The following is a 21,527-nucleotide window of genomic DNA, read 5'->3' as shown; positions in this document are numbered from 1 at the left end:
AAGCGTGTCCAGCCTTCAGTAGCCACTCCAGGTACTAATTTCCAAACCTGACTACTGATTAGTTTGACTCCAACTTCCATGTCAAATTTTCTTCCGTGTCAAACCACGACATGGGCATACAACTACTTCAAGACCTTAAAAATCCTGCCTAAAGATTGTTTTTGTAAGATTTTAACGTTTGTTCTCTTTTAACAAGGACAGACCACACCAACGAAATTATCAACTGCAGCAACATTTACCAGTGAATGTTCTTTCACATCTGCCTGCCTTCCACAGTTTTATAGTTTTGTCAGCAGACCCAGTCAACATTAATCCCTGTTCAGGAAGTATCTTCACTGCCCATATTGCAGCTGTGTGACCCTGCGAAAAACCCAACATTGTTAAGTCTTGTCAGAATCCAATTCAGAGTAGTTATTTCATATTGAGGTAGAGGAACTTCATACCTGTAATGTCATCATACATTTGTCATTCAACCAAACTTTTGCTGTGGTATCCCATGATCCACTTAATAATGTGCCAAATTTCCCAGATGAAAGGCTGCAAACTGGAATGAACATTTAAGATAGAACTTGAATGACAAGTATCTTGGACTGCCACAAATCTTATGCCAGCAATTTCAAGAGATTAATTTAAGACGATTTATTTGGTATTAGCAGCATATTTAGTGTTGAGGAGTCTAGAGAAGAATTAAGTGAACTGTAATTGCATTGCAACCTAGAAAGAAATTGCTTAAAATTCTCTTAAATTTTAGGTTTAAAAACTTGAAATATTTTTGCCACTCATATTTTTAAATTTCTCTCAGTTACAGATCTCTTCTCTTGGACTAGAATATGATGACAAACATGTGAGATAACTAGTCAAGACACTCAATGTAAATGTGTAGTTTTCAAGAGAAAGAAAAGTTTTGTCTATAGTATTCATTTATGTCTTCAACAAGTTATTTAATACAAAAAATACTCAGCTTACCTTCTTGGAAGGCAAAATACTACCCCAAGAAACTTTGGTGACATTCAAAGATTTAGTAGAAAGGTAATCTGCAAATGTTCCAGTGACCCAGTGTAAAGCTCTGTATTTAAAGCACTAATTAATATTAAATACCCATCTAAGTAACAAAATGGGCAGAGGAAGTTTATTAAGGAAGCTCATTTTTTTCTTCTTGTATCAGTTTTGACACAAAAATAACACATGTAGAATGAACTGCTTCTTAAAAGTGCAATTCTTGACAAAAGTGTAATCATTCTGTGAACTCCCAGGAATTCAGAGAGACAGTGAAAGTTCAAACATTCATGAGGATAAACTTGGAAGTCCTTGCAATGAATGGTCACTGCATGAATTAAGATTATAAAATCATATTTGTGGAGGACATAACTAAACAGTTTGCTACATTATATACCACATAAATCAAAATTGAGTTTTATAAATTCTGTTTCATTTCCTCTGTAATAAGTCATGTTAACTTAAAAAACTCCACAGTACAATTACTACATACCTGTGTTTTTATGACCCTTAAGGACATAAAGAGGAGCTGGGTTGTCAACTGTGAAAATGCAAATATTATGATCATTGCCACCAGTTGCAATCAGCCCACGAGGATAGATGTCACTTGGAGGTATGATGCACACGCATGATACAAAATTTGAGTGGCCACTCATACAGTGCATCTCAGTAAAACCCCTGTTAAGACTTAAACACAGATGATAATCAGTTTAGAATCATGACAGAAACAGTACTTTATTTGAGTAAATTAGAGTTCTTTAATCAATAACTATGCTTGCCTTGTACTGCATAAGTACTATGGATGACCTAGAAATAATGAAATTTAAGACAAAAATTACATTCCAGAATTCCTCCCCGTACACAATAGTAAAGCTGTCCACTTATTTTTCAATGCAGTAGTAGGCCTGGAAGGACTTTTGTTTTTTTCTTGCTCATTGGCAAGCACTATGCCAAATTTCATCAGAAATAGCTACAGTTTTTCTTTATGGCATCTTTTTTTTTGTCTGAAAACTCAAACGTATATCCAAGTACACACTAAAGTAAGAGCACACAGATGAAGTTTAATGCCTGCCAAGTGTATTCACTATCTCTTCATTAAGAGTACTATAGAGGAATAAAAGTTATACAGACCATAACTAACTCAACCAGCACCCTCATTTCTTCACCGTGAGGCAATCTCATTAGTTACAGCACTAACTGAAAAAAGCTATTTATTCCCATAGACTAAATATGCAGGTTGTGGTGCTGTGTGCTTGTTTTGTTTTCTTGTGTTTGTTCCCCACCCTCAAAAACACAAGTTCTCATACTGTTATCCTTCAAACCCTAATGCTTGGCAAGCTTGAAATATGTAAGGAAATCACAATACTCTTCTAGACTCTAAAATATCTCACCTTAGGGCACATAGAACAAATCACAGAAGGCAACATATCTTCTTGGAAAAGCAGAACCAAAACAGCACACAGCACCGTGCTCACCCACTGAACCCTGACTACTGTAGTCCCTGAGCCTTCAAAGGAGAAAGGGATAATCAATATCAACATTTTAAGTTGATACAACTAAGTTACATCTTCTTCCTTACAAAGTTCTTGAAAACTATGGTTTAGAACTAGAATTTCTTTCCTGCTGCAAATTTCTCTGCAATTTAGCAAGTTCTTTCTCATGTGATGACAGACATAATAAGACCCACTTAGTTTTCCTTCACCTCAGTCAAAGAGGTCCAGAGTTCAATACAAAGACAAATTTGCCAATTATTTATATTTCACATGAAGGCAATGGGAAGAATATTTATGCCTAGTAACTATCACAATACAAAACTATAGTATGGGGAGGAGGCACATCCTGTAGCTTCCAGCAATACCCCACATCTCCTATACACATTGCTTAGCAGTGTATCTGGTCTATTTCTGGTCAAGCTAATAATATGCTGAAAAATTCACTTTGAGAATTCAACTACACAAATTCAGTAGGCGACAACCCTGTGCAACATAAGCATCAGAAAAATTAATCTCGGGGTATTTTTTTCTTTTTCTATGTCTTTGTTTATTTAATTTTCTGTACATTTTTTTGTTCATATTCCATTTTATATTTTACAAAGCTGGCTTAGCAAGAGTGAGAAAGAATGGGGTTTTTTTAAACATTCAAAGCACACTGCCTTACTGTCAAAATAGCAGTACTGTTACTTAGCAGGATTATTTGGGCACTGAACACCATGAGGTAGAAGCAACATTATCAATACCACCTAGAAAAAAGGATGCCTAGAACTACTGACATTGTTACCATTTCTAAAGCACTAAACATGGATGTACAGCACACTGCTTAAAAACAAACTGCTTTCCCCAAAGGTATGAAGAAGTTGGGTTTGCTCCGCCTGGAAAAGAGAAAATAGCATGGAGACCTCATAGCAACCTTCCAGTATCTAAAGGGCCCACAGAGAATTTGTGGATTCCCCATCCTCGGAAGTGCTCAAGGCCAGGATGGATGGGGCTCTGAGCAAACTCTTCTGGTGAATGGTGTCCCTGCCTGTGGCTGAAGGACTAGGACTATATAATCCTGAAGGTCCCTTCTAAACCCCTAACGTGATTCGATGAAACTGACAACGTCAACCACGAACACCTCCTGCAAACAGGCTCCCACTGCCCTCCACCTCCCTCGGCCCCACCGAATCTGCTGGCAACCCCTAAGGCGAACTCAGCTGTATACACGAACTCGGCGGGACACGGCCGCGCGGAATCACTGCGGCGCCACCTCCATGCTCTCCGCCGCGGCCCAGCACTCACCCGTCAGGGACCCAGAGACGCGCCGTTCTGTCCCGCGAGACGGACACAAAGCTGCCTTCAGGAAAGAGGCCACGTGTGAGGCCCCGCACGTCCTGCCCGTGCCCAAGCAGGGAGCAGCGCAGCCGGAACATGCTGCCCTCACCCGCCATGGCAGCAGTGCCGGTCTGACACAGCACAGGCCGCAACGCCACCGGAAGTCGTGCCAGAAGTGTCGTCACGGGGCTCGTAACGCGAGACTTCTTATCCCGGCAAGCACCGCGCTCTACGGAGGTGGTTGTGTCGCCCTTGTTCTCTCGCCAGGCCCCCTGGGAGTCGTAGTCTTTAGGGGGCACGGCAGGCCGGAGCGAGATTTGTGGCCCTCGCGATATCCGCGCCACTGGTTGCTGCGATACGGCGGCTGCCCGGGGACTGACGGTGGCTGAGGGGCACGGTGAGGGGACAGGGCCCGCTCGGGCGGTCGCGACACTGCCTCTTTGCTGCTGGGATAGTCTCCTTTGGAGGTGGCGAAAGCTGTAGGGGTTTGTCAGGAATAGCGCAGTTTGGGATTCCTGTAGTGACGGGTGATGGCTACAACCCTCTGTAGATAACCGGAATGAGTATTTGCACCAGTTGCTCTATTCCAGTTTGTTTCATTAAAGATTTGCATTCAGATACTGAAACAATAAATGTCACAAGAATAAGCTGAGAGCTCACTAAACACTGAAAAGAGACCGCTGCCTCACGTTACTCATGAACGTTAAGTGGTCCTTCCTGAACCCTGCCGCTGTCTCGTACTCCCGTAACATTCTAATAAGAGTTATGCTTTAAAGAGTCCGTTTCTCATATTTTTAAGGACCTTGTGCAAATCAAATGATGATTTATTTTCTTACCAGAGAGAAGTTAAAAAGGAAACAAATATGGCCAGCGGTAACAGACCACCCTTAGCTCGTTCTGCTTCAAGAGCAGGAATAGTACTGACCTCTTCATCGAGATCTGCCTCTTCATCAAGGACTCCATCAGCAGGCAGAATAGGAACAGCGGTATGTTAGAAAATATTAAAAATATATCATTAATTTTTATGTATTTAGATTTTATGTTGTTTTTTTTTTTTTTTGCTAATATAATTTTTTTAGTGCCAGGACCAGAGTGAGGACAAGTTCTTTTTTAAGAAGAATTTAACACTTCAGTTTTGTATAAAGTTTTGCTAATCTTGTCTGGAGGAGATCAGGGACATCCAGCATCCAGAGTTCACCTGGGAGACCGAAATAGCATTAATGTTGCAGATAGATGGAACAATGAACAGCTGCTCAAAAGTAATCCCTTACCTTCTACAGCAGATGTTCATCTGAAGCATTGTCTCCCTGAAGAGATGTAAATGCTAAAAGATTCGTACAGAAAGAGTGTAGAGACTAACTGAAGTTTTTAACTGCTTTGGCAATTGCTTAAGGATAATAAAGTAATAGTTCAGACTTGGTAGATATTTCATTTGTGTTTTTTTATAGATACCTCCTAGTACAGCAAGACCTGGTTCTCGTAGTGGCTCTTTGACTCCTGGAGGAGTCTTATCATCTCAGATTAAAGTTGCAGACCGCCCAGTGACTCAACAGGGATTAAGTGGAATAAAAACTGCAATTAAAGGTATTTTATACTGAAAATAGCCCTCAAGATGTCTGCAAACATTTTGAAAGAATATTTAGGTTTTCAAGGAAAGCTTTTCATCATTGTATAAATTGCAGAGTGAAGCTGTCATTAAAAAGCAGAGCAAAAAGAAAGAGAAAATTAAAGCATCCCTCTTTCTGTCATTACTCTTGGTAGCCAAAGAATATAAGCATTTTTCTGTAACTGAGATGTCTTTCAAAATGATTCAAAATAATAGAACAAGGTTATTGTATCTTCTTCCATCACTACCAAATACTTAAGATACTCTATTACATAGTAGCTATTTGTATATTGTATTGGTAATGTTTATCTTCACAGCAGTGTAAAAATGTTCTTTTTTATTATTTTTTAGTTATTTTTAAAAATTAGATAATAACCATATAGGGACTCTAAAAGATATTAGTTGTACATTTTTTATGTAAATTTTGCAGATTGTTTTCTTAATTGATAGTTCATCTAAATAAGGGTTTTTTGAACAAAATATCATATCACTTTCTTTCATCAGGTTCTCAGAGACAAATCATGGATAAAACATACTACCTTGGCATGCTGAGGTATGTCTTACTAACATACATTTTATTGTCTGTTCCCTTTCAGACACAGAGGTGAAGCTTGACAATAGCATGCAATAAGTGGAGTTCACTTATAATGAGCTTTTATAGGTTGTTTTGCGTATAGCTCTCCTGTAGGAAGAAAGGAAGTAGAGTCCCTTGAGCTTTTGTTGTTAGGCTTGCTCTGTTAAATGCTTTCCCACAGCATTAGTAAGGGGAGGGTCAGTGATTCTGAGTTTCTATCTCCAATGTTTATTATGTCTGATAGCTCCATTTGTAACAAGTAGCATTGCAAAACAAAAATTTTTTATTGTACATTTCAGATGGTTTACTTGGATTATACATTCAGCAAACAATGACAAAGGCAAGACCTTGTGCAATCTATTGCATGCAGGATTTTACCAGTTGCTCATATTATACTTTTGAATAATTAGTCCTAAAATATGTCATTTTAAATATGGATAGTACCCACATTCTGTAAAATTACAGTTTTTGGGTTTTTTTATTTCTACATCTGTTTTACCAGCAGAGACAAAAAGCTAATTAAAACATTTAATTTCATACCAAGGTTTTCCAGCAACTACTTAGGATTTGATCTGATACAACCATTTTGCTTTTTTCTACACTTACCTCTTCCTAGAAATGCTGAGTTCAAACAAAGTGCAGTGTGAAAGATACTAATTGCAAATCTCCTTCATAAAATATATTTACTGTTTTAGCTGTGCTTTAGTTGGACATACAAATGTTAATTATTCTTTTTTCTTCATTTTTTTCAGAAGTAAAACAAATGAACTTACAACAGAAATTAACAAGCTGCAGGAAGAAGTAGAAATGTACAAGCAAGAGAAATCTGTCTATTTATCCTATGAAAAACGGTGAGATATATTGCAGTTAATGCAGTGCTAACTTTCTAAGTCACAAGACTATTTTCAAGTATTGGGCAGGCTTCAAGGAATCAGTGAATAGTTTTGGGTTTCTTTCATTGTTTTATTTTTAAATGTACAAATCTTTCCATTTAAGTTTGACCTTTTTTTTCATATTTAGGGCAGAAGCTTTAGCTGGTGAGATCAAAGATTTTCAAGATCAACTAGCAGACTACAACATGGTATGCTGCTGTCAAATTTTGATACTGAATGCTCCCATTTATTCTCTTGCTGATTTTGTACTGCTTTTGCTTTCTGAATCATTTTTTGACATTTCTGTGTGAAAAGTTACTGGTTAATACTCTATTCAGTTATTGGAAAGGAAAGAGATGGAAACAGGAAAACAAAAAGTGTTCTATACATTAGAAGAAGCATGTGTATATGGATTTAGGAAACTGGTGCTATGTAATATTTCAGTGCTTAGAACAGCTACATATAATGATATTTATTTCTAATAGTGACATGCAATCTATTCAGATTGCCAAACCATGTTTTTTCCAATTGCAATAACCAAATTTGTTGTTTTCATGAACCTTTTGTCTGGTTTTCTTTTTTTGGTTTTTTTTTTTTTTTTTAAGAAAAGGAGAGCAGTAACAGGTTGGAATTCTGTCTTGTTTCAGGTTGTGGCTATACTTAATACCAGTACAGATATGGCAGAAGTGATCCATGATTACAATATGGTAAGAATTAAGATATTTGCTATGCTTTAACTGAAATAATGGGTTACTTTCTTGGTGCTTTGAATGTGTGACATATCTAAAAAAGCATAACACTGACTTAAAACTTAGCCTTTTTTTTCAGTTAAATTATTCATAATGTTGACAACATGTTAGCAGTAAGACAATTGCCTAAAGTCTTGTGTTAACAGCCCCATGATAGTTTTCTGTGATTTACATTTGAGAAGGGTGTTATCCCAACCCAAATATATTTTTTATTTTTGGGGGGCACACAACAGTAGTTTTAGGGAGGCCAATTTAAGCAGACTGTGCTGCCTTGTAAAGCTGCCTGGTCTTCTGGACATTAAGTTCTCTTTTGTCTTCAGCCTTTTAAATGTCTCCAGTATAAAAAATATTTAATTGGTCTCTGACATACCACCACAAAATCAAAGACTTTTGTTCTTTCTTTGCTTTCCTAATTTATTTTCTAATACAGCCTCTAAGTGTTAAGGCATGAATGGCATTATGCGTATTTTATTTCTTTTGATCAATTTGTCCATAAACAAAAGATACCAGTTTCAGTAAAGGTTGTTTTGGTAACTTGAAAGATAACCTGAATATTTCTTGGTCAAAACAACTCTTTTTTTTTGCTTGCATTTGATTGAATAATAAAGATGCAATGTCTGTGTAATAAAGAGAAGAATGCTTTTAATCCCATCTGTGTAGTTTTAAACAGTGTATTATTAAGTGTTTCAGGAATAGATCCCACAGAAATAGTAGATGAATCAATCTCTCTGGAAGTATTTAAAAGATGTGTGCATGCTGTTGTGGTTTAATGGTGGACTTGTCAGTGCTAAGAGTTGGACTTGATGATCTTAAGAGGTGTTTTCCAACCTATATGATTCCATGGTTTATTACAAACTTGATTGTATTTAATTTTTTTTTTAAGTTAAAGGTTCAGAATGACCAAGACGCTCAGACTATAGATAAAATTTTCACAGAAAGACAAGCGTAAGTACATTAAATGTATGTTTTTCATTTTTGAATAACTCAACTTCTCATAACTCAGCTTGGGAAAATTGAGGTATTACCTGTTACCCTAACAGTGCAATGCATATCACATGTGATTCCTGAACAATTTCAAGATGATGCATTAGTGCCAGGTTGCAGTTGGAGTTCCTAGTGTTAAAGTCTACTTACTCTTCTGAAAATAATTACCATGCCATCCAGGAAGAGTTAGGTGGCAGTTAGAGACTCCTGTCATTTTGCAGTCTGCTGCAAGTTTTGGGAGTTTTGTTGTGGAGTAGCAGAGGGAAGAAAGCAAGCAGGAATCGGAACTATACCTTTGCCTGGTTAGTAACATAGGTTTGTGTAGAGGGAAAGATGAGGATGGTGAAATGGTAAGCCATGAGAATGGTGGTGAGAGGGTGAGTTTTTGAGGTAGTTAATTTTGACACAAGAGAGGTGCAGGAGAAAGCTGTATGATCTTTCTTGCTGCCAGTGAAAGCAGTCAGCAATGAGATTTTATGTATCAATAAGCACTCAAAAGCAACAAATTTACCAGTTAATAATGTCACATTGTATTAATACTGTAGTTTTCAACAGCTCACAAATGTGTCTGTTCCACCCTGAAAGCATTTGTAAGTGTTAAGAAAATATGAAGAGAAAATACTTGGTTCAGTAGCAATGCAGTAAGGGTAAGTTGTCATTGCACCGTAGACATTTTTGGGAATAAAATAGTTGGTCTTTCTTGCTCTGCTAATTTGGGTAAAAAAATACCTAAATGCTCCATTCTCTGATTGTGTTCGTTTTGCCTAATAGACTTCAGAGCTGTTAACAGCATTGGTTTGGAGCCAGCCCCAAATTTTCTCTTCTTGGCCTCTTCACAATGAAAGCATTAATGATTATGCCAACTTCATCTGCTACTCTGTTAATGTTAAAGAATATACAGTAAGCCCCTCAATATAAGTAGCCAAATACATTTTTATAAAAAGTGGATTATGAATATTTTTTACAGGTTTTGAAGTATTTGTTGTGCCAATAATACATGCATATGACCCCATTTTTTAACTTCATGATTGATGCAGCAAAATCCTGTTCAGGATTTGGCAAAATGAAATGAGGTAGACTGCATAACTTCATTCTGTATTGTATGTAATAAAGCATAACATTGAAGTAGAAATGTACTATGTTTTTGAAATGTCAGTTCAACATCTCTTGCTTAAGACATTAACACTCCTCATTTACATAAATATCTATGTATTTATCCTCAATAAATCCATCTTCTTCATCTCCATATGCATGAACTTTCTCAAATACTACAATGGGTTCCCAATATTGAAGGATAAGGACTCATATCAGCTGAGAACTCCTGTTCAAACATAACTGAGTCATTTTCTTCCAGACGACGGTGACGGTAGCTGATCAAGTAGTGATACCGTGATGGGCATTTTACAGCAGTTAGTATCAGGAATGTAGTGCCTAGGACAAACCCTAGGACACCTGCTAGGAAGGTCCAACTTTTGCCAACAAGTGGTAACTCTTCAAAAAAATAGGAAAAATAGAAGAGTAATCTTCATGAGGAATATTAGCAAGAACTCAAGTATGATTTTTTTCATACTTAAATTGAAAACTCGCAAAGTGAACATTGATAGGGGAATGACTGTGTCCAGAGCTTTGTTGTTGCTGTGTTGTTAGGGAGTCAGTAACATCACAGAGACTAATAATGTATGTGCATCTCATATTTCCTAGCAGTATAAATCTACCTTGCATACTTATAAAAAATAATTGTTTCAAAATCTATTTCAAAGACAAAGTTCTGGGGGCATATAAAAATAAAAAAATATATAATATTTTTCAAATTATTATATAATATAATCTATATAATATATATTATAACTTTCAAAATTATATAATAATTTTTAGCTTTAATATAAAAATATACATATATATAAATTTTTCCCCAAAAGTTAAATTCCAAGATTAGCCTTTGGAAAAAAAATAATTAGTAATTGGCTTCAAATTCTATTTCCTAGGCTTTACTTTTTTATATGGTGATAATGTCTGAACCCTAAAATATCATGCCATTTGTTTGACATATCCTTTCAGTTGTGCTTCATTAATAATAAAAATTTCAGTAAACTGTAGTTGCCAATAGTCTTTATCTAGAAGCTGGTTTTGTGTGTGGCCACTACCCTAAAATAAATTATAAGGTGGTACAGCTAAAGAAATGTGTCACAGTGGTAGCTTATAATTTGTGTATATAGATGATTATGTAGATAATTTTCCTGCTTTAGTCTGAAGGAAGAAATAAAGCATTTCAGGATGGAAGAGTTAACTGACATGTAAGATTGACATTGAAAGGTGAGGAGACTATCACTGAAATTTCAAGATAATGTGCAAAGGGCACATGCACATCCTTTATACTGAATACAGGACGGGAGTAAAATCTGTGAGTTCATGCTATCACATTTTAGGAAGACAACTACATCTAGAAAGCAGTTCTAGAAACTTGGAAAAAGCAATTTTTTTGAAAGTTGCTTCCCTATTTCTATTAGACAGAGATCTGGACAATTATCTGAATTTTAGGGCTTTGAAATTTCATCATAATTTTTTAGTTTCATTTGAGGGTTGTGGGGTTTATCTGTTTTGTACACTTACTCAGTAGACCTTAACATTCACTGCAATGTGCGTGACCAGGACATAGAAATATGCCTGCTCTGTAGCCGTGGCTTTTTTGGAAGAGTCCGAGTGTACTAGGAATCCAAAGCAGTATAAAGTCAGTGAATGGCAAATCAAACGGCTAATAAGCAGTGAAATATCTGTGTATTACCTGCGCGAGTTCCATTGTTTCCAGTGATGTTGTTTGGAGTCAGAGCTGTTAAGGCACTACTTCTAAGATTAACAGCAGTAGTGAAAGTTCCATTGTTTTCTAAAGGAATCTTTTCAATTTTGCAGTCAGCTGGTTGGATAGCTGCCATCTTGATGGAATGTACATGTAGTGTACATGGGGAATGGGAATGTACATGTAGTGTTGCTTTCATTTTCTGTGAATGTGAGCAGTAAAAAGGCTATGAGATGCTCGTAATTTTTTTGGCACTCTGAAAAAAAAAATCTCATGGATAACTATTGTAATACTGCATAATATGGGTAAATCAATGGTGGATTTTATCCACATCAGAAAAAAAATGCATCAAATAAAAGTTATTTGATGTAAAAAATATATTAAATGCTGCTCTTAACCAAAACTTACCCAATGTCACATTGGAGGCAGTTAGCCATATCTGTAAGTCAAGGAGGTCACAGGAGCAGATCCATGGGTTTCCAGCTAAAACAATTTTAATCAGTTTAAAAGATGATTTTGTATGAAAATATTTCAGAAAATTATACTGTACATTTAAAATAGTCAGACTTTCTAGAGAAGTAAATGTATCTGAATCCAGTTGAGCAATCATGTTATAGGATAGATTCAACACTGAGAGTTGATTTAATCCTGCAAATGCTGCTTTATGAACTATGCTAATAGAATTGTTGCTAATATCCAGAGTTATGAGACTTTTCAGATTGTAGAAGCTGTTATTGTTCAGTTCAGTAATGTTGTTTTCATTCAGATGAAGTTCAGTGAGGTTAATAAAACGTCCAAGAATCACTTTGTCATGATCTTCTAAAGTGATTTTATTGTTTTTGAGGCTTAATTTAGTAATGTTTTGAAAAAGGTTGAGGGAGATATTAAAGAGGTTCTTTGCAGACTCCTCACAAGCAACGTGTTGAAAAAAGAGAATGACAACAATTGAGTACCATAGAAAAATCTACTAAAGATGGTGTCTCAGTGAGGACTCTTAAAGGCAAGAGAAAACTGTCTTCTATTTTTTAATGCTGTCACTTTAAAATAAAAGTTATATTGCTCTTCATTAAGTTTTATTTACATTTTTCTTAATAAACTCATGGTCTGGTGATGGAGTGACATGCATCCTCCTAGTGTCTGGAGACCTGATGTTCCAGAGGACTCAGTGCTGAGCCCTTAGATGCATGGGTTTTTATGTGATGGTCATCCAAAATGTAACCAGTTGGTCATACCATTTTGAAAGCAATATTTGGAATGTATTATTTGTTGGGTAAAAAAATTATTCCTTTCCTACATAATCTGGAAAGAAAGTGTCATAAAGCAAATTTATTCAAGACTGCAAATTAATTGAAATATACTTTCTAAAATGCATTTTTTAAAAACCATCTATGTTTACTCTTAATTTAAAATAACATCTTTAGAGCAGACCTTCAACTAAACATTTGTTTTATATATATATGTTATAACACTTAACTTCATTTTGGTTTTCTGTGTTAAAGTTTAGCATAGCTAGAGTCTTTTCTGATTTGAGTATTTTCTTTCAATACCTTGAATTTTTTTTTTTTCTGAAAAGAATATATTTAGATATGTAAAGGGGCATTCCTGTTGTTTGGAAAAAATTGAGATACAAAATCATCTTAAATATGTTTTGATGTTATTCACCCACTTACAATGACTACCATGTGCTAATTGTCCATTACACAGAAAACCACTTGCATTTTTGTATTTCTTACTTGCATTTTTGTGTTTCTTTCATCAGGGCTTTTATGTTTAGGAAACAGTTTTTAAAATGCCTTCTGCTACAAATGTATCTTTCAAAAATAAGAGTAGTTCAGATCAATATAAAACTTACAGTTTGGGATGTAGTGTTGCAGTCAGCAGTGACTGGATTCAAAACCAGTGTTCCAGCCAAGATCACAAGCCAATAGAGTTTCATGTTTGGAGCCTAGTGAAAAAACAACACTTTTGCATATCAAAACCAGACTTACTGCTGTCTTCTGTAATGGTAGTTTAACAAATTAGTAGATATAGTTATTTCAATGATAGTTTAATAAATTTTGTTCTACAAAAATACTTTGTAATGTAAAATTAATTGAAAAAACAGGTTATCAGAATTAATGAATTCAGCTTTCACTTAATTGAGCCAGACCTAAAATCCAGTATACAGTCTGTATCAGCAAATAGAAAAGGGATTGATTAGACAAGTTAATAGAGAAAAGTATTATAAATGTATAAAACAAATAGGCAGCGCTGTATTCATTTTTATCCCTGTTAAAGCAGTTATGGGTACTGGAAGACTATGACTGGAGTAAACTGCAGAAAGTATTGATGCTTGCATGCTCTCCCCATACAATTTCTCTTGTTGCTCTGACAGAGGCAGAGTGATCTACTGGACAATTATTGGTTTGTCCAGTCAGATTTCTTTTATGTTCTTATTGAAGTTGCTAAGCATTTTTGTGAATATTTACTTAGAAGATAAATCTTTTAATCTCTTTCTTGTCCATAATATAACCTATAGCATTACAAACCTGCACTTGTCTGTTATGAAGATATAGTTGTTGCTCTGATCCTTGGCACTAAGTAAACATGGTTCAATCTCTAGTGGCAGAATTCTTGTACAGATTCAAGCCTTATTTTGTGAAAGTAAGGAAAGATCCAACAAATGGTATTTACTGTGATATTAACATCTCTCAACTAAATGGTCTTTCAGTCATTGCCTTTGAATCAGACACTGTTTATAGTATCTGTTTATTTTGAGCAGAAATGTTACACCATATCTGTGAGATGTTTAGTCCCTGTTTATGCCATTCATTATACTTGAGTGAAAAGGTAATGAACCTTTAATTTTTCCAGTTTTTCTTAAGCAGCTGAAAAGATATGTGTCAAGTGAATCTTAGTATCTCCTTGCTAGATTTCTATTACTTGCAAAGTAATAGAAACCCAAAAGGTAAAGTGTGAGATACTTGTTTAAAGTGAGCTGTACACAGCATTCAGTAAATTTAACAGAAAAGCATGGCGGAAATTACATGAGGAAGTTTAATTGCACAAACAATGCTAAATATAGGCAGCCTGACAGATTTACAAAACCTCCACCAGCCCTTAAAATGAGTGCTGGGAGGCCTTTGCTGATCATAATTAAATAAATGAGGTCATAGAACAAACTGATTAAGTTTATTGATAACTTCTATATATTTGCATGTCAGAGGATTGACCTCATTCACCTAAACTAAATCAGCCTGGAAATTTCCTAACTTTGTGGAAAGAAGAGGAAGATAAATGCTACTTACAATGCTCTGATCCATTGTGTATTTCTACTTCTGTCAGAAACCTATACTGAATACAGAAGGAGTTCATAAACCTTTTGCCATTTAGCTATTATCCATGTCAGGGAGAAGGGGTGCTAGCAGCAGCAGCCCCTGTGGAATTATGTTCTGTATTAAGTTTTGCATTTGTCAGTGATGGTACTGGTGGCCTGCATGTTTTTTTAGCCAGTTTGTGTACTGTTAGTGGAAGACATGATGCACTTTGAGAACTCCCAAAATGACCATTTTAACATCTGGATCTTGTAGCGTATTTGTATTTTAAAGATACTGTTTTCTAGAAGTTCAGAAACAGAGCAGGTCTTAACCTGGCAATTTATAAATATAGATTAGTAGTATTATTGTCGTTTTCAGATTACAAGACAAGAGCTGCTGTAAATAGGATAGGAAAATATATTAAGTATTGGTTTTAATGTTAATCTGTAAGTTAATAACAACCAAGTTGAAAATTTAAGTTGTACATATGTCAAAGTCCAAAACATAACTCCTAGCTCTTACTTAAGTTCCTGTTGAAAGTGTAGGGATTTCTTACAGATGTGACTGCCTGCATTTTCTGTGGTGAACCTCTACAATCCGTAAAAGAAAAGGAAAGAATCTCTAATTTTAGTTGCAGTTTAGCATTTTACTAGAGCCAGATTTTACAAGCTACTGCTTAAACGAACTGCTTTGCAAAGAGACTTAGCCTGGCAATACACTGGCAATACATTTGTAGTACTTTGATATTTCCTTGTAATTAGAAGAGCTTTCTTTAAAATTTCCATCTCAGAACTTTGAAAATTATGTAATTTAAAAATAATGTAATTATTTTTCTTCTTCTGGGGAGGTAATTGTGTTTATAGAATTGGTCTGGTTTTCAGAGTTTGTTCCCCAGCTTTTTAATGGAGTAGAATTTACTTAACAACTCAGCATGTCCAAGGTTCATACTAATTCCTGAAATTTTAATGTACCTTGAGATGTGTTTGCTTCCAGTCTAGCAACAAAGTTACTGTAATAAATCTTCGCCTACATTTTGAGTTAGACTTGACAAGTGTCTTACCTTTCAATTGCTTCTGAGAGGAAGATTTTTCAGTGTAGATTTTTCAGTGTGCTGACAAGAAATAATATGGTGAAACAGGACTTTGTTTTTCTTTAACCTTTGTACCTGATAAACAACCAGGCAGTGTAAAAAAATAATAAACTAGAAAATCCTTGGCAAAAGATTGACTAAGTTGAGCAACTTCTTATAATCATCTTGGATTTAATTGGATCAATAGCCAATAGGAAAGTATAACTGTAGTATACTGAAGTGTCAAGTTCCAGATCATAGAGGAAGCAGTGAGTTTAAATACCACAGGAGATTTACAAGCAAGTTGAGTTATAATCAATTAAAGAAATATTGGAGACAGAAAAAGACTTGCATTTTTAATTTGATCATTCATCAAATGAAAAAAATGTCAAGATATTTGTATACCAAAGTAAAGCTTCGTAGTAGCTAGTTAACTCTGTCTTAATCCTTGTTTTTTGGAAATATCATTGTCAGAGGAGCTGCAGGGTCACACATAAAGCTCTTTATTTACAAAGGATTATGTGCACTGTAAGGGATGTCTGTAATTCGGGCTGTATTTCAGGAATAAGTTAAAAAAACCAATCATACTTTCTGTGGAAGGAAGGTCTATGTACAGACTGAAAAAAAGGGATTATATTGATATACAAGCACTGTTTCCTATAATTTTTTACTTGCATTAGTGCTCGTTCTGTCCAATACATACCACCAAACTACAGAACAGTTCATCTCCTTTCTGTCTCCATTCCACTCCAATATGTGGCTTTATAAATTGTTTTACTTCACTATGTCTTTGTTGTTATTGGCACTTTTGTTCTGTATAGTATCTCAAAACATTCTACAATTTTTCCAAGCCTCATCCCTGATTCAGCCTCATGCATAGTGTTCAAATTACTTCTGGTAATGAATTGTGTTTCTGTGACAGCCATTGCTGATTTTTTTTATTGTCTCTTGAAAAATCACTAAGTTGCAGCCTCCCCTCACAAGGTTTCTGCCAGAGAAGATGCATCACTGTATGTCAGACAGTCTCAAGGACATGCTGGAATCATCTTGAAGTATTTAGCCAGAAGTCTATTTCATCTAAAAAGAGGAGAATTGCCTCATGTAAAGAGGCTACTCTATAATGTGTCCACACACTTTAAATAGGGGGGACTGAAAAAGTAGGTTTCTTTCCTTGTCGTTCTTTGAACACTTTAAATCTCAGGCAAAGATGAGAGAAATCCCATAGAGCTTGGAGACACGACTGCCCTCAAGTGTGGTATTGCTATACATGTGGCAAACTGTATTCTCACTCTTTTGAAGGTTCCAATGATCTCCAGGAAAGCCACTGTGTTTGTATTTAAATACAAGCTCCCTCTAAGCCACGCTACAGTGTCTCTAGGCGACTTATATCTGGAGTGGAGATTTCTTCTGAAAATCAGCACCCTTAGCACTTTGTTGAATTTTTTACTGCACTTTCTCAATTTTCTTTCTTCCCTGTCTGTAGTTGGGCTTGATTTGAGAGAAACCATCACTGCTGAGACCTTGCAACAGCTTTCCTAGGTCCACCCTGAGGCATGAGGATCACTCAATAAGCAAGTAACATGAAAGCTCCCTGACATCTCCTGGCTCCATGCCTTCCAAAAGATCTTGGATCAAACTACTCTTGTACCTTAAAAAATAGCTCCTTTCCGCTACCACATGTAACATAATTAACCATTTATAAACTGGTGCTTATGTAGTGAGGGCCTCATATCTGGACTGGGTCTGAATAAATTAGTTTTAGTCTCAAGAGGGTATTAAATTTAATGTCACTTTACAACCATCCAGTATTTCTTATGCAGTCCCAGTGCACTCCAAATTTGCCATACTAAGGGGAGATCATGATTTTCATTTGTTTCATCATCATCAGGTCCTAAGCATTTTTGCGGCATGGCCTGCTAACCTGACAGAATTGCTACACAATGTCCTCAGTTTCCTGGAGATTATGGATCTTTCTTGGAAGCTAGTTGGAAGTGGTTACACTTTTGAAACTCTTTTGAGAATCCTTGTAAGTGATGAATACTGTGGAGAAAGGCTGAGAGATTGTTTAATCCCCCGAAGAGAAGGCATAGTGGATATTTTATTGAAGTAAATACCTGATGGGCAGGGGTTGAGAAAATGGAGCTGCTCTCAGTGATGCCTAAGGGCAGGACAATGATCACATATTGGAGAACAGGAAAGTTCCTTTAAATCAGGAAAAATTATTCTGTTTATAAGAGTGAACAAACATCAGATCATTGCTTAAACACATGGTTTATCCATCCTTCAGGATACTGAAAACCTGCAAGACACTGACAGCCTGCTCTAGCTGACACTGCTTCAAGTAGTGCACAGGTTGGACCAGACAACCTTCAGAAGTCCATTTCGATATCAACTCTACTCTGCTTCTACAGTATTTTCATTATTTCCTTACCTTGAAATTTGAATATCAGCTTCCTTATTTCAAACTGCTTGTTGTTACTCCAGAAATTCACTGATTTGAGAGGTAATACCATACTTTTGCCAGTGTTGAGACCAATGCAGATAGACAGTGTGGGAATGTTGGAAAATACCATATGGGAATTATAAAGGCAGAGAATTCTTCATCTTTTCTACATTTTGTGAATGGATAGCTAATTCAGCTCCAAGAGGATTAGATACAAGTTGGTAATGCCCTTTCATAGCATCTAGGCTTTTTGTGTTACATTGAGCACTTCAGTGAGGCTGAAGGAATACTGGAGTTTGAAATGTGTGCTTATAATATATATTTATCAGTAAAAGTTATAAAAACGTTATATGTTTGCAGCACAGAAAAGTTAATTCAAGCTGTAAAAGAAGATATCGAACGTGAAAAGGTTGTGGCAGATGACATAATGAAAGACACGTCACAGGAAAATCAAGCTAAATATCTGGAGATAAAAGCTGCTAATGAGAAACTCTTCCAGGTTGGCTTGTTCCATTATGCTTACCTAAAATATTTCTTAAACTGGCTTCTTGGTGTTTAGATAGAATTTAAATACTAAAGAACTTGACAACAGACTAATACAATAAAAAAGCTTGCTGGTATCTTAATCAATTGTAGAGATACCTGAAAATAGAGCAATTGACTAAGACCAAATACTATGACTTCTTATATTTAATACTTTAAAAAGAAATAATGTTCACAATTTTCTGTTTGAATTTAGGGTTTGACATGCAGTTTTTAAAAGCCACTGCAATACGTAGCTGTTTCATCATATAAAAAGCAAGCAAAAAGGAAAAATAACCCCAGCAATTTTTATAGTTCACTTGAGTATAAAGTTTTCTTCTTGTGTACAAAAGTGAATCTAACTTGCTTTTTCTATTATTATTATTATTATTATTTTTATGCCTGAATGTATCATAAAAAATGAACCGAGCTGTATAAAATGTTTGTTACTTCACTAATCCTTATGTTAACAACAGGAGTAACACTTCTAGGCTCTCTGGGATGATCTAATTCAAACCATACTGTCTTGAAAGTTCCTCTGTATTGTCTGTACAGAGATAAGTTCTGTCTTTCCCATCTGTCTTGAAATGAGCTGAATCAGTAGTCAGGGCTTACCTATATCTTTCTGGACTGTGAAGAAACTGTCATGACTGGTTCAGATTTTAAAATTTGACTCTAAAGTCCTGAAGTACAGGTAAGTTCTACCGATGGTACCGATCAAAAAAACAATTAGTAGAAAAAGAGGAAACAATTTTTTGGTAGTAGCCCAACTGCAAATAACAATGATAAGAGTAATGGAAAAGTTGGATGCTGAAAGCAAGTGTTTACTATGTCTGAGTTATGTGAAGGAGCTGGACAGTCTTGTCTTTTGAAATTTTAAGACAAATTTTTAAGAGCAGCAAAGGGACAGTTTACAGCATTTGGTATATACTAAGGTTTAGAGCAAAAAGGTAGTTAAGTAGTAATTTTTATCTGAATTTTGCATTTTGCTTCCTTTTTAGGAATTGGTTGCTCAGCAGCAGGAATTGGATGCACTAAATGTAAAGGAAGAGAGTCTAAGGGCTGTATGTATGATAACAAGCGGTCTCTATACTAACCTTCCCTGAATGCTAGTATATAGAATAACACAGTTGAAAAAATACCTATAATTTATTTTCCTTAAATTTTCAGATACTGTAGGCTCATGCTCTAGTATGGGAAGGCATATCTGCCTCTCTGGTTTCCACTAATAATTTCTAATCAGTTTTGGGTAAAAATATCTTATTGAAGGGATTTTTTTTCATATTGGGTCTTTCGTGAATAAAAGGATCTATGAGCTGAAGCATATAGTTAGAAAGTATAATTTTCAAATATTGCTAGATATTTTTCAGTCCTTTTGAATGTTGTACATAGTTTGAAATCCCCTAGAAACTGTGAAGTAATAAATCTCCTCAGAAAATTGGCCCAAGGAAGAACTTTTAAATCAAGAAGTAACTGATTGGGATGTTCTATTCCAGAAAATGCAATATTGACAACAGAGATTAAAAATTTTACTTTTTATGAAGTCCTTTATAAAGTGCTTTATACTGTCTCTGTGCTTTTTGAAAAAATAAGCTTGACTTGCAATGTATAGGTAAGTGTTGCTTAACTAAAGCATGATTGCCACAATGCTCTCTTCCCATCTGAAAACAGCTAGTAGGTGTTTGCTCTTCCCAACAGGAAATAGCACACTCCGGGGTGAAATGGAAAGCTGTGCAGTTGCATGAAAAGCTCCATGAACTGAAGGAACATCGAGATCGGATGATTGCTGAGGATAAGAACAAGGAATCTCCACAGGAGGAAAGAGAGAGATTACTAAAGCAGGCAAGAATAGAAAATGTTGTTACATAAAAGATTCTCCAAGTCAGTATTATTAGGGGTGATAATACTTGAAAATACATAGGTTTGAACTTTGCCTTTATTTGTGCTCTAGGCAGTGCAAATAATCTGACATTAAAAATAGTTAACAAATTGAAAAGTTGGGATATTTCAGGTTCAGCCAACACCTGGAAACCTATTGTAGTGGGTTCAGAGGAGGGCTGTGAAGATAATCCCAGGATCCCAGGTCTGGAGCACCTCTTCTATGAAGAGGAGATAGTTGGAGCTGTTCATCCTGCAGAAGAGAATGCTCTGAATAGACCCTATAGCAAAGTCCAGTACCTAAAGAGGGTTTATAAAAAGTGGGGGAGGACTTTTACACAGGCAGAAAATCATAGGATGAGGGAAACTCTTTTGAACTAAAAGACAGAAGATTTAGGCTAGATGTTATGAAGAAATTATTTACTGTGAGGGTGGTGAGGCACTGGAACATGTGGATGCCCCATCCCTGGAAGTGCTCAATGCCAGGTTGGATGGGGGCCCAAAGCAACCTGATCGAGTGGATGGTATCCCTGCCTGTGGCAGGGCTGGGGAGTAGGGGGAAGGCTGAGTTGGAAACAGATTATCTTTAAAGTCCCTTCTAACCCAAACCATTCTATTATTTTAAGAAAACAGTGAGGTTTTCAGCTGGTTCTCTTGCTCCTATTCACGAGACATGTTAGTTGGGAAAACTGATCCTGTTGAACAGCTCTTGTAACTTAAATCAGGAGAGTACCCTTGTGAGGTACTGAACAGGTATACTAGTCCAGGAGTAATTGGATCAGTTTACAATGGCCTATACTGTAACTAGACATTTATACTTTATAGATTATTGGTCTGAATGACCAATGGTTAAGTGTATTTGATTTTTAAAATATGATTTTTAAACATTTGGAAGACATAAAGGCTAAATCATCACTTTTTGTTGGACTATGTA

The 21,527-nt window shown here is 35.9% G+C and overlaps 3 protein-coding genes across 3 annotated transcripts in view; 1 reads left to right on the top strand and 2 right to left on the bottom strand.

Moving 5' to 3' along the window:
• LOC140681932 (phospholipase A-2-activating protein-like) overlaps nucleotides 1-4,015 on the bottom strand; it is a 57,728-nt gene extending 53,713 nt beyond the window's left edge. Inside the window, 4 exon segments of the mRNA XM_072922646.1 lie at nucleotides 240-360; nucleotides 444-544; nucleotides 1,490-1,683; nucleotides 3,774-4,015. Coding sequence (XP_072778747.1) covers nucleotides 240-360; nucleotides 444-544; nucleotides 1,490-1,683; nucleotides 3,774-3,922 — 565 coding nt within the window. The 5' untranslated portion in view covers nucleotides 3,923-4,015.
• A 50-nt stretch (nucleotides 4,016-4,065) lies between these two features.
• LOC140681933 (intraflagellar transport protein 74 homolog) overlaps nucleotides 4,066-21,527 on the top strand; it is a 34,517-nt gene continuing 17,055 nt past the window's right edge. Inside the window, exons 1-11 of the mRNA XM_072922650.1 lie at nucleotides 4,066-4,203; nucleotides 4,646-4,792; nucleotides 5,255-5,390; nucleotides 5,917-5,965; nucleotides 6,739-6,837; nucleotides 7,007-7,067; nucleotides 7,506-7,565; nucleotides 8,491-8,552; nucleotides 18,554-18,692; nucleotides 19,717-19,779; nucleotides 20,414-20,557. Coding sequence (XP_072778751.1) covers nucleotides 4,670-4,792; nucleotides 5,255-5,390; nucleotides 5,917-5,965; nucleotides 6,739-6,837; nucleotides 7,007-7,067; nucleotides 7,506-7,565; nucleotides 8,491-8,552; nucleotides 18,554-18,692; nucleotides 19,717-19,779; nucleotides 20,414-20,557 — 936 coding nt within the window. The 5' untranslated portion in view covers nucleotides 4,066-4,203; nucleotides 4,646-4,669. The remainder of the gene's footprint in view (nucleotides 4,204-4,645; nucleotides 4,793-5,254; nucleotides 5,391-5,916; nucleotides 5,966-6,738; nucleotides 6,838-7,006; nucleotides 7,068-7,505; nucleotides 7,566-8,490; nucleotides 8,553-18,553; nucleotides 18,693-19,716; nucleotides 19,780-20,413; nucleotides 20,558-21,527) is intronic.
• Nucleotides 5,967-17,660, bottom strand: LOC140681688 (leucine-rich repeat-containing protein 19-like). The gene is given in 8 exon segments (XM_072921684.1): nucleotides 5,967-9,870; nucleotides 9,872-10,082; nucleotides 11,374-11,554; nucleotides 11,556-11,587; nucleotides 11,794-12,305; nucleotides 13,239-13,330; nucleotides 15,742-15,846; nucleotides 17,598-17,660. Coding segments are annotated over 8 exon segments (1,296 nt in total). The 3' UTR covers nucleotides 5,967-9,770.

The sequence above is a fragment of the Taeniopygia guttata genome, chromosome Z (assembly GCF_048771995.1).
Source record: "Taeniopygia guttata chromosome Z, bTaeGut7.mat, whole genome shotgun sequence".
Lineage (NCBI taxonomy): Eukaryota > Metazoa > Chordata > Aves > Passeriformes > Estrildidae > Taeniopygia > Taeniopygia guttata.
The sequence above is the reverse complement of the archived record's forward strand: the minus strand, read 5'-3'. Positions and strand labels throughout refer to the sequence as shown.